This window comes from Danio rerio, chromosome 22 (assembly GCF_052040795.2).
Source record: "Danio rerio strain M-AB ecotype USA chromosome 22, GRCz13ab, whole genome shotgun sequence".
Classification (NCBI taxonomy): Eukaryota; Metazoa; Chordata; class Actinopteri; order Cypriniformes; family Danionidae; genus Danio; species Danio rerio.
This window is the reverse complement of record NC_141042.1, coordinates 9,502,348-9,515,484: the sequence shown is the minus strand read 5'-3', so window position 1 is coordinate 9,515,484 and position 13,137 is coordinate 9,502,348. Positions and strand designations below refer to the sequence as shown.

At 36.4% G+C, this 13,137-nt stretch overlaps 2 protein-coding genes across 2 annotated transcripts in view; one reads left to right on the top strand and one right to left on the bottom strand.

Moving 5' to 3' along the window:
* LOC147838394 (uncharacterized) overlaps positions 1 to 13,137 on the top strand; it is a 900,722-nt gene that overhangs the window by 237,071 nt on the left and 650,514 nt on the right. The gene's annotated exons all lie outside the window — the stretch shown is intronic.
* The window catches only part of LOC147838409 (NACHT, LRR and PYD domains-containing protein 12), a 50,113-nt gene continuing 43,591 nt past the window's right edge, over positions 6,616 to 13,137 (bottom strand). Inside the window, exons 12-16 of the mRNA XM_087303356.1 lie at positions 9,584 to 9,757; positions 9,134 to 9,307; positions 8,375 to 8,548; positions 7,701 to 7,862; positions 6,616 to 7,308 (exon numbers count right to left, since the gene is read on the bottom strand). Coding sequence (XP_087159482.1) covers positions 7,251 to 7,308; positions 7,701 to 7,862; positions 8,375 to 8,548; positions 9,134 to 9,307; positions 9,584 to 9,757 — 742 coding nt within the window. The 3' untranslated portion in view covers positions 6,616 to 7,250. The remainder of the gene's footprint in view (positions 7,309 to 7,700; positions 7,863 to 8,374; positions 8,549 to 9,133; positions 9,308 to 9,583; positions 9,758 to 13,137) is intronic.

Here is a 13,137-nt window from a genome sequence, read left to right as displayed (position 1 = left end):
TAATATCACTTAACATAAGGTTGCTAATCAGTTATCTCTTTATTAAAAATATGTGATATTTCAACAGTATTTACCAGGCAAAAAAATTTATTTCTCAAAATCTTCTTAATTTAAATTATTTTAGGCAATAATTTTAGTGACACATGGAAACAACTAAATCACAGTTTAAAATAGTACTGGATAAAACCCTTTTCTAAGTAGTGCATTTATAAATAGCTAGTAAAAAGAACAAAAACACATAATTTGTCCACTGATATTTAAGCATTTGTATCGGTTAGAATGCTGATTTACCCATTACTTTAATGAAACTTGTGATTACGTTTAATTCATTCTTTATTCTAAACACCAGTAGCATAAAGTAGAATAATACTATTAAGCTAAACGAGCAGTTTATTTAATATGTTAATCTAATTGGTCAACGCATTTCACCGGAAATAAAACCTTTGACTAATGAAAAACCTTTTGCCACGCCCCTACCGGAAAAACCTTTGACCAATGAAAAACCTGGAAGAGGACAAGATGGCGGGCTGAACGCATGCGTTTTCACCGAGCAGCCTAGCGAATCTTCTATTATTTTATCTGTAGAATTCAAACATTTCTCATCTTCACCTACCTAAAACAACAATTAAACACCACAGGGGTGTTTTACATTATCAAAATGCCGAAATCCTCACAGCAGACTACCCACCCAAAGATATACATCCCTTCAGTGAAGGACGCGGCTTCAGATCCAGAAATGGAGGTACAGACGGCTAAAGCAGACAAACGGCGTGATGCATCCCATTTCACCCCGACCAAAGACAATGATAAAAAAGCTAAAACCTCATGATGATGACATCACTAACGCAACTCTCTTGCAAGCCATAACATCACTGACAGCTCGTTTTGACGTAGAAAATGAACAATTAGAAGACATGGCCAATCAGATGCGAAAGAACAGCATCATGGTGGCTGAGATTTCTAAGGCGGTTGAATTCAATGCTGCTGAAATTAAAGATTGCAAAGAAAAATGTGCAGAAACGAGCAAATCACTCCTATATCTAACAACATCACACAAAGACCTGGGGCCTCATGTACGAAGACTTGCGTGGAAATCTTATTAAAACATTGCGTACGCACAAAGCTGTAAATGTGCGTACGCAGAAAAAAATTCAGATGTATGAAACACTGCGTACGCCGAATCTCACGCGTATACTTTTGTACATCTGAATGAACGTGAAACTGAGCGCAACATGCACGAGCACAAAACCCCTTCCTGCCTCCTCCCCCGTATGAATATGCTAATGACTATGCTAATGACAAAACCCAACGAAAAAGCAATGGCAAAATCAAGCAAAAAGAGAAACTTTGAACAGAATGTGAAATGGAGGTGCTGCTTTCGGAGGTAGACCGGAGAAAAGCGGTTTTATTTGCAAGTTTGTTCTCCGGAATTAACAACAAAAGAAAAAAATAGAGTGGGAGAGTTTAGCTGATGCGGTTAACACAGTTGGGTCTGAACATCGCACTTAGTGCATTAAAAAAATAAATAGTGTGGTTTATATCTGTAAAATGTTGCAGTACCCTTAGCAGTCTCAGTGGCGCACCTCATAAGATGCACGTGATCATGTTTTGACACGTTCGAGCATAAACTTGGCTCGAATCCAGCGTCTGATGAACTCTTTCTTCTTTATTTCCCGCTACATATCAGATTTTGCCCACTATTTATCACGAGAAAGACAAGTAGGAATCATTAATAAGTTTGTGCATCATATTTTATTTGCACATTTATTGAATGGAAATGTTTCTGATTCACGCATGCAAATTCATCTTCAGATAGTGTCTTTATAGCACTGTGCGTGCGGTAGATCGCTCAGATTACATTGGGAAAACAGGCGACCGCTGCAAATTGTGCTTTAACGTTTAGCTGGTCAACTGTATGGTATGGAAACCTTATATACCTGCTGAACCCGTCTCATACAGCTGCCATTGCAAGGCTCAGACACTTTGTAGAGAGGAATTTAACACAACTGCCTCTAGTAGTCGCCAATGGAAATAAAACAGACACGCACAAAAAATGTGCGTACGCCTGCCAGAAAGCTGCCGTGAAGCTGCGCACATTCCCAAGTTCAGTTCATTGTTAGTAAATCCAAACGTGAGCGATTCTGAGCATGAAACCTGGCGTAAGCAAAGTTTTTGTGCGTACGCAGCATTGATACATGAGGCCCCTGGCGAGCAGAATGTCAGAGCTAGAGCGATATAAAAGGAGGTGGAATCTCCGGATCAACGGGATGAAAGAGAAGCCGAGGAGGATGCTCGTAAAGAAACGATTGCCATGATCGCTGAAATTGCACCGCATTTGATTAATAAATTAGAAGACATTGTTGACACAGTGCACCGAGTTGGCAAAAAGGAGCCAGGTAAACCCAGGCAAGTGATTGTGCAGTTCACAATGCGTAAATACAGGGACGAAATTTGGAGATCTACAAAAAATTAATCTGTGTGCCGCGACCACGGAGTTTGTTTCACGGAGGATATGACGAAGGAGGACCGGCTGGCCCGCGCTGCGCTGTGGCCTTTGATCGATCAGGCGCGCATAGCTGGAAAGATAGCCTACTACCGTGGCGTGGACCGCTCAGGTATATTGAAGGGAAGCGCATTGACGCCGCATGACTGTGTAGTTGTCCTTTTATGGTAGGACAGTTTGAAATATGACTGTTAAGAAACGCTAGGCTGGGAGGTATGCTCTGTTGGGGTTATAACTGTTTGGGGTTTATACCACCCTTTCTGAGATTTCCTCTTTTGTGAACAAATTTCTGTTATTTTATTTCATCTTTTACTATTATTAATGTGTTCCAGTTAAGTTCAAAATTTCTCTCATGTCATTTAACGTCAGGGGCATCCAAGATAAAGTCAAACGTAAAGCAATGTTCTTATTTTGTAAAAGTAATGGTCCTCAATGCATTTTTTTTTTACAAGAGACACACTCAACTGTTTAAGATTCTTCGTTTTGGTCTAGTCAATGGGGAGATAAAGTTTTACTTAGCCATGGTTCCTCCCACTCGGCTGGTACTGCAATTTTATTTAATAACTGTCCAGGGAAAATAATTTCTGCTAAATATGACCCTAATGGACATTGGCTAGCAGTGGTGTTAGATATTGAGCACTTTTTTTCATTCTGGTAAACGTATATGGTTACAATAATTCTAAATTGAATCAAAATCTATTGCAGGAAATATCCTCAGTAATTTCCGATTTAAAGAGATCATACCCTACAGAAAATATTGTTGTGGGTGGAGATTTTAATGTGGTACCGGATGAAACTTATGATAGATATCCTCCTAAAAGCACATCTTCTCTGCTAAATCCCTTGGTTTCCAAATTCTTTTCTAACCTTAAAATAATTGATGTCTGGAGATATCTTCATCCTAGCCTTAGGCAATTCTCATGGTTTACCCAATGCAGCCAGCAAATCAATAATTGATTATTGGTTATTATCAGATAACTTACTTTTATTTGCTAAAGACTGTACAATGTCTGCAGCACCTTTAACAGACCACTGTTCCATTTCCTTAATAATACAAACAGATCATACCTCATTAAAAACTAAGGGTTATTGGAAATTTAACTCTGACTTAATTAATAATGAAAAATTTTGTCTAAAAATAAGGGAGCTAATTCTAGATAATAAAAACAGTAACAATTTTAGTTGTAATAAAGTCAGATGGGAATTTCTTAAATATAAAATTAGTCAATTCTCTATTAATTACAGTAAAATACTTGCCAAAGTCAGGAAACAACAGGAACTTAATATTATTTACGAGAATAATAAATGTTGTAATGATAGTACATTAACTGAGTTAGAAAAGACGGTAACACTTTACAATAAGGTTCATTAGTTAATGCATTTACTAACATGAACTAATCATGAACAACACATGTACAGCATTTAATAATCATCATTGAACATTTACTAATGCATTATTAACATCCAAGTCCATGCTTGTTAACATTAGTTGAACTACTGTATTTTCATTAACTAACGTTAACTAACATGAACATATTCAGTAGTAAATGTACTGTTCATTGTTTTTTCATGTTACTAAATGCATTAATTCACATCAACAAATGAACCTTATTGTAAAGTGTGACCGAAAAGACTAAAATAATTTCTTTACCATTAGAACTTGACAACCTCTACATTAATAAAGCTAAGGGTGCCTATATATGTTCTAAGGCTAAATGGATAGAAGAAGGTGAGAAAAGTACTTCTTATTTCTGTAGATTAGAAAAGAGACAACAACGGAATAACTCTATACTCTCTCTATTGATAAATGGCACAGAATGCTCAGACCCCACTATAATCAGGGAGAACGTTTTTAAATTCTACAGTGACTTGTATTCTTCCAACCTCTCTCAATCTGATTTGAATGAATTTTTGGATAAAATATTACCTAATATTCCCCGTATCAACAATGAGTGGCGAGAAGGCTGTGATGCCGATTTACTAATTGAAGAACTTGACTCTGCTGTTCAAAAGCTTAAACTGAATAAATCCCCTGGTCCTGACGGTCTCACCGCTAATTTTTATAAATTTTTCTGGAATGATATTAGATCATTACTATTTGATGCTTTCCATGAATCTATTGAAGATGGATCTTTAGGTCCAAGTATGAACCAAGGTTTAATCACACTAATTCCAAAACCTGATAAAGACTTAAAATTGATTGATAACTTTCGCCCAATCACTTTACTTAACAGTGATTATAAAATTTTCACACACGCATATGTTAATAGATTAAAAAAAGGTATTCATAATTTAATTAACGAATCCCAGTCAGGCTTTCTGAAAGGTAGGTTTATTCATAATAATATAAGGTTGGTGATGGACTTGGTAGAGTACTGTGACTTAATAGAGGATGATAGTTTTATCCTTTTTTTAGATTTTAAGAAAGCCTTTGACATGATTGAGCACACTTTTACTTTCAAGTACTTAGAATTCTTTGGCTTTGGTGATAGATTTGTTAATATTATCAAAATGATTTATGGAAAATGAATAGTTCAGTATCTCTCCCTTTTGGCACTACACATAGATTTCCGATTTGCCGTGGGATAAGGCAGGGGTGCCCTTTGTCACCGTTTTTATTTATTTTAGCGGTAGACATGTTAACCACAAAAATTAAATATGATAATTCAGTGGAGAAGTTAAATATTAAAATATATAAAAACAATAGGAATTAGTCAGCTAGCAGATGACACCACATTATTTTTAAAAAATAAAGACCAAATTTCTCCAGCTATCTCTTTAATTAGTTCTTTTTGTAAAGCATCTGGCCTCCAATTAAATTTAAACAAATGTGAAATTTTAGCTCTACACCCTAGTCCAGATCTATCCCTGTACAACATCCCAGTTAAAGAAACTGTGAAATATTTAGGCATTTTTATCTCAAAGGGTTCAAACATTAACATCAAAGAAAACTTTGAAAATAAAGTACATAAAGCTAATGGTATCCTGAATTGCTGGCTGCAGAGAGATATTTCAATTTTTGGACGAATTCTTCTATCCAAGGTGGAATATCTATCAAAACTGATTTATCCTGCTCAGGCTTTAGCTCCCTCTTCAGCAATCATAAAAACAAGTAACCAAAAAATGTAAGACTTTATTTGGAGACACAAAACCCATTATATTAAAAAATCTGATATTATCAAATCGTATGAAGAAGGTGGTCTTAATATTATTGAGTTTGAAAGTATGAATACTATGTTAAAACTGAAATGGCTTCAAAGGTTTTTGAGTAATACTGAAAGTTTCTGGTACACTGTTCCTTGTGCCTTGTTTAACAAACTAGGTGGCATCCGATTTCTTCTCAGATCTGACTTTGACTTGCCTAAACTCCCAGTGAAGCTTTCAACATTCCACCAACAAGTCTTGCTGTCTTGGAAACTAGCGTACACACACAATTTTACACCACACAATACCCCTATCTGGAATAACAAGTATATTCTACACAGGAACAAATCCATTTTTTATAAAGAATGGTTAAATAAAAATATTTGGTCAGTAACAGACTTAATGGATGGAAGGGGCAATTTTCTAGATTACAATACTTTCACGCTAAGACAGGGATTTGCTTGTCATCCAAAGCAATTTTTCACTGTTATTAATGCTATATCCTCAGTTATAAAAATGTTGATGAAAAGTTACCAATCCTATTCGAAAATTACTCCAGTTCTTCCCTTATTTTATGTTGAATGATGTTGTGACACGCAATGATGCAAGTACGTAAACGTAAGCGTAGTGCAGAACTGAATAGGAAAAAAATATTATTTTAAATGTGTTCATTTACATTTAGAATTGCTGGTAAGTGAAATATTAGCATTTATTATATTAATATACATTGCACATCTCATCTAAACATTTTGATATACAAATACAACATAATTAGTTAATTATTTTTGAACACCTTTATATTTTAATAGGCTATAATTTCAAGCTTACAAAAAACTAGATGAAAACTAATGAATCAAACTATTTGAATTCAAATTTAGTGTATGATTCAAAAATCACTATTGTAAAAAAATAATCACACTTTTATTGGTGACTTGATGTGTGGTAAAAGAATTGATAAGGCAAAATCATTAAGAAATTATATATTTATTAAATGCTGATTGTTATTTCTGGAGATCTGATTATTAACCTCACATAAAAAAGTTGAACAATATAAATTATACAGGTTAAACTAAATACACTACATTGACTAGAGCAGAGGAAAGACACACTTGCTTTAACTGGTTAACATAGTAAGACCGATCTGAACTGATGAAGGAGAAACTCCATCCAGAACAAACACAATAGACTGAATATTTGTTGATCAGCAACAGACAGACAGAGCCAGCATAATATAAAATAATATAACTATTTTGATATACAAATACTAAAATAGTAATAAAGATCTGCTATGTATGAAATGTGAGTGGTTATGCACCTATTTTAAAACAAAATTTTCTTGTTGTAGTTTTACAGTTGAAACATTTAAGAGCTGCACTTAAAATGACACAAATAATTAGAAATATTGAATTGCATAATGAATGTTTGATTCCACAAGATAATAGTTCCTGATTCAATATCATGTTTCTAACACATGTTGTGTTATTTGCTTGTCATTCTGAGTCTCTTCACCTGATTTAACATTTATCATCACATTTTACTACAGTAGAGACTCTTCTGTGGATCCTCGACTGATGTTCACTGATGCTCTGATCTTCACAGCTGACTATAATATACAGCATCCAGAGTCTTCAGGCTTCGGCAACTGATCTTCTATTCTGAAGCTGAAACCAGAAGAGAAAACAATCAATGTTCTGTGACTGAAGACTAATGTTATATTAGAGAGTCCAGAAGAGCGAGAGTCATTGCTGATGTGCTGCTGAAGCTGAATCTGCACTGATTTGACCAGTGTTTTCTACAGTCTGTCCAAGACTATTTCAGACTGGAATGATTCACTGCTGAAGACATTAATAAAGCAGCTGTTGCTGGATAAAGCTCTGACTCGCAGCTCTTCTGCTCTTTCCTCCTTTCTCTTCATCTATTGCAGACACTGCACACTTTGTGCTCATCAAATAAAGCTTGAGGATCATTTGATCATTTCCTCTCAGGCACATCTGAAAGATTTGTTCACATCAGAGGAAAATGAAGATCTTTAATATCAGTGTTGTTTACTCACATCAGTTTACAGTTTGAGTCTCGTATCACATCAATGAGCTTCTGCTTTGAGTCTCCAATTTGATTGAATCTCAGATCAAGCTCTTTTAGAAACTGCAGAGCTTTTGTGTTCATCAAACACTGAGTTAAAGAAGAAACATCTGAGATGCCACAGCCAAACAAGCTAGAAAAAGACAAACAGAAAGGAATAAATAATTTTTCATATTTTATTCTACTATTTATATTCTACTTTTCCAATTTATTGTAATATTCATAATATTATTTACTGCTAACATCAGTTTATTTTATATCTTGCTTTCTGAATTTGGCAGCTGTAAACACTGAGGAAAGATCAATTACTGCTGATTGCTATTTTTATTATTATTATTTGGGTTTTTCTCATTGCTAAAGCACATAATTACATAAAGGAACAATCATTTTAGGCATGTTTTATTCTGCATAAATAGTGAATTTAGCATGCATCTGACAAATTTGATACAATTATCATCTAGTAGACCCTATTCTAAATACATATAAAGGCAACATCAGCACTAAACACTCATCTGATTCAGGATCATTAGAAAAGTGACGAAATTTATTAAAAAGATTATAAAAGCTGAAAATCACTGTGAGATATAAAAGAGAAAATATGAAGTGTTTTGATTTAAACTGTTTAATTATGTGAATGTTTCTCACCCCACTGTCTCCAGTTTACAGCGAGAATCCTTCAGTAAGTCACATAAGAGATTCACTCCTGTGTTTCTTATTTCATTCCAACCGAGGTACAGTTCTCTCAGGTGTGATGGGTTTGATTTCAGAGCTGAAGTCAGGATCACACACTGTTCCTCTGTAAAACTGCAATTACTCAGACTGGAGAGAGAAAAAGAAAACACAATGACAGAGATCCACATTAAGTTCATGTGTGAGTTAAACATGCAGTCACTAAAGTCATGGAAATGTAATATAAATGAACAATCCAAGAGTGCAGTGTTAGAGGACACGAGTTATTAACCAAGTCTAGAGTCACCCTATTTAAGTGTATTTCTGTAGTGACAAACTTTTTTTTGCTAGCTACACACCAACATAAAAAGCTTAATGATTTTATGATTGCCAATCATTTAAATATACTTTAAAGTATTTTTTTAATACAGTCTAAGAGAATTAAACAGTATTACCACATATTTTAATATTATTTTATTTTAAATAATATAAAGTGCAAAAACACTATTCCAGTCCAGTATAAATGTAGATCTGTCAGAATAGTCTTAATCACTCAGTTTTAGCCTGTTTTTACTTTTATTCCAGTTTTGCAGTGAAAGCTTTTCATATTTAAGCATTTGGAATCATTTTATAGCAAGAAAGTTTATAAATGATGTGACGGACTGTTCTTGTTGTCTTAATATAATTAAACCTATTAATCTCTCAGTATCTGCTGCACAGTATGATGATACTAACTCTAGTATCTCCAGCTTGAATTGTGGCTTCATCAGTAAATCATTGAGGTTTTTCACAGCAGAGTCTCCTATTTCATTCCCAACGAGGTACAGTTCTCTCAGGTGTGATGGGTTTGATTTCAGAGCTGAAGTCAGGATCTCACACTGTTCCTCTGTAATACTGCAAAACCACAGCCTAAAAACAGAAAGAGAAAAAACAATGACATAAAACTACATTAAATTAATGTGTGAGTAAAATACATAACTGTTAAAGGTATAGTCACTAACAGAGCAGCAAAATCATGAAAACATAATATAATAGAGCAAACCAAGAAAGCAGACTTTAAGGACATAAGCTATAATCCAAGTCTAAAGTTTCCTGTTTTGTAAGTTTTTTAAAACACATTACTTGCCAGCTACACTCCAACATAAAAATAAAATACTTCTAATTTTATGATTGCAAATAACTAACTCTAGTTTTTCCAGCTTGAATTGTGGCTTCATCAGTAAATCACTGAGGTTTTTCACTGCAGAGTCTCCTAGATTATTCCCACTGAGGTTCAGTTCTCTCAGGTGTGATGGGTTTGATTTCAAGGCTGAAGTCAGGATCTCACACTGTTCCTCTGTAATACTGCAATGACTCAGACTGAAGACAGAAAGAGAAAGGTCTGAGGTCTGTAATGATAATGATAAACGTGATCTGTAATGACAAACATTGAGTTCAACAAAGATGCACAAACATACACCACACCTATGGCCAATTAATAAAAGCCACATAAACTCTACTTGTGTAATATTGTTCATTTAGTCTCAGATCAGTGTTCAATCACACTGGAGGACAAATGATTAAATGTTTTTCATAAGTGTTTCCTTCTGCAGAAAACATTCAGAAAAGTTTTGTAGAACGAGGTTCATTTACTTTACTGCTGCACAGATCAGGACATTTGAGGATGATACTATCACAGTTCACATTTTACATGCTGTGCTAAAAATAAATATTTTTTTATATTTCATGAAAAACATACATAAAAAAAATGGTAAGCATATTTTTGCTCTCACAAACAACAACAAAACATTTTACAAACCACCATACAACCATAAAAAATGTGGCCCATTTCTTCCAAATATTTTAGTGATCTGTGTCAAGTAGAGCATTATCTTGCCTATTTATATCAGGAAATTATGAACTGTCAGGATAATAAATGTTTTAATTTGTTGTGATTGACACTGAAATATTATCCACTAAATCAGCGGTTCCCTACAGGGGGGTAGTTTTTAAAGAAAATCTTAGCAGTGGACAATTAGGAGAATGATCATGTTGCCTTAGTTCATTTTATCCCCTAGCTCAGTGGTTCTCAACCACCGGTCCGTGGATCAGTTGGTACCGGGCCACAAAAAAAAAAAAATCATTAATTATTTCCGTTTTATTTATTATCGGAGTCTGAACCATCTTTCATTTTGTAAAATGAAAAATGAATGTAAAATTTTGTAAAATTAGGCTCGTTTGAGGTGCGCCTCGCCTTGACTGCATTGTAAACGTGAGCAGGCGTCTGCAGTAAGAGGAGGGCTCAAAAATTACATCAGAAGTCGGACACTTGCCGAATCTCGCTGTTTTCCTCCTGGAAACGTCACCAGTGGCGGAGACCGCATTCGCGTTTTTTATCGAATGACCTTTGACTTCACATACATATGTATGTGTGTGTATGTGTGTGTCTTGTTTACTACACCCCTTTCACTTCTCATATGAAACCACACAAAGATGAGGCATAATGACAAAGCAGTCTGATTACCTTTGTTTGTATGCATATATGTATGTATTGGATTGACTTTCATGGAACAATGTTGCATAAAAATTACAATACAAAATTCACACAAACATACAAAAAGTGAAAATGAAAACAAACAGGACTTTAAACTGAGAGAGAAATAAAATACAGCACAAGCACATCCTGATGATTTATTAGTAACATTTAGTTATATTGGATAGTTCACGTTATGTTTTACAAAGATATGTTTTGTTTTTGTTTGCGTGTAAATCGAAATAAATAACCATATGTAATGCTCTTTATGACTTTTTTAAATTATCAACCAAAATACAAAAAAAAAGTATTCAACAAAGCCAGGTATAAACCTTAGTTAAACAAGACAGAGAATAAAGTGTAGTGTCAGTCTCATCCAATGAGCATTCAGCTGTGTCGTCAGCCAGTCATTTCCTATCATGCTTTTGTGAGCACAGTCTTTGGAGAGCAACTGCTGCCGGCTACTTAATCCGAGGAACCCGCCTGGCGATCATGAGAGTTTTTTGGGCATCAGAGCGAGGCGAAGGCAAGGCAGACACATTTCTAACCAGAATGCATCTTACGGTGATCATCGGTAAACGGTTCTGCACAGATTTTAGCTATCTTAAACGAGCCTATTCTCTCACTCGTCTCTGTCACTTGAGCGCCCAAATTTAACTCACCAGCAGCAAAATGAGTAAGAAACAGACATCTTTAGAAAGTTTCTTTGCTAACCCTGCTGAAAAATCCAGCTTAAACCAGCCTAGGCTGGTTGGCTGGTTTTAGCTGGTCGACCAGGCTGGTTTTAGAGGGGTTTTGGCCACTTCCAGGCTGGTCTTAGCTGGTCAGGCTGGGAGATGACCAGCTAAAACCAGCTTGACCAGCCTAGCCAAGCTGGGTGCAGCCAAAACCAGCTATATCCAGCTTAAACCAGGCTGGTCAAGCTGGTTTTAGCTGGATTTGGCTGGTCATTTTCCAGTCTGACCAGCTAAGACCAGGCTGGAAATGGCTGGAAATCAGCCTGGAAATGGCCAAAACCCCTCTAAAAACAGGCTGGTCAACCAGCTAAAACCAGCCAATCAGCCTAGTCTGGTTTAAGCTGGATTTTTCAGCAGGAAAAGGGAAAAAGGCCCAGTGAAGGACCCGTGAACTGCCAAGGAATGGACCCGCAACCCACTTGTCAACAAATCAGGTGAATCCACTATGGCTGTGCAAGAAGATCTAGTGATGGAGATTGCAAATGACGGCGGCCTTTTAGGGGTCGTTCGTATATCACGCATTTCTAGAATAGATATATACATTAGATGTCACCTACCCTGTTGTTGTGTATTGGAAGGACTGAGTCAATAGAGCCACCATTGGAACAGCGTGCAGAAGTATAAATGCACAGCCACGCGTTGTGCATAGTTGGTAGTGAGGTGTAAATGATCCTCTGTGTCGAGTTTCTTCGCTGCTGTTTTGCTTTTCCTGAACACTTCCTGAATATACAAGTGACTCAAACTCGCTCATTTTGAGGCAGGAACCGGCGGACGTGCAACAACTTTAACTATGAGGTTAACACAAAACAAAACTTTCCATCCGGAGCTCCTTCACGGGACTCCACACTTGTAAACAATCGCTCGCGCCATTCGCGGGGCTCTCGGTCCCGCCGAGACTCGTCAGCGATACCAAGCCGACCAATCCCAGAGCTTAAGCTACGCGTCGTTGCGATGTGCAGTTACATTTTTTGAGAGGTGCACGTCAGTGACACCGACGGCCACGGCGAAGGGCTATGCGTCAGCGCCCTAGCATACGCCGGCGTTTGACGCAGAAGTATAAATCAGCCTTTAAGCCGGTCACCTGGCGCAGAAGTATAAATCAGCCTTTAAGCCGGTCACCTGACGCAGAAGTATAAATCAGGCTTAAGTCCCGGATTACACCAACCAATCAGTGTGCACAATGCAACGCAGCATCATCGAGGTGGGCTAAGAACTAGTTGAGAGCGACAGTGCACACGGGAGATAACGCTGGCGATAACTCCTGCTATCTAACTCACTCGGCAAAAGGGACAAAACAGTCACTTTTGGTATACTGTGCTACAGTGTGCATGTCTTAAAAGTAAGTGATCGCTATTTAAAAAGTTATTATCGACAGAAGATCAGCTGTTGTTCATGTACTACCTGTAGCAGCTTGTTAGCACAATACTGCTTATATTACCACTTTAAACTCAGGAGTTACCAAGTGTTCTATTACAAGTTGCAGTTCAATG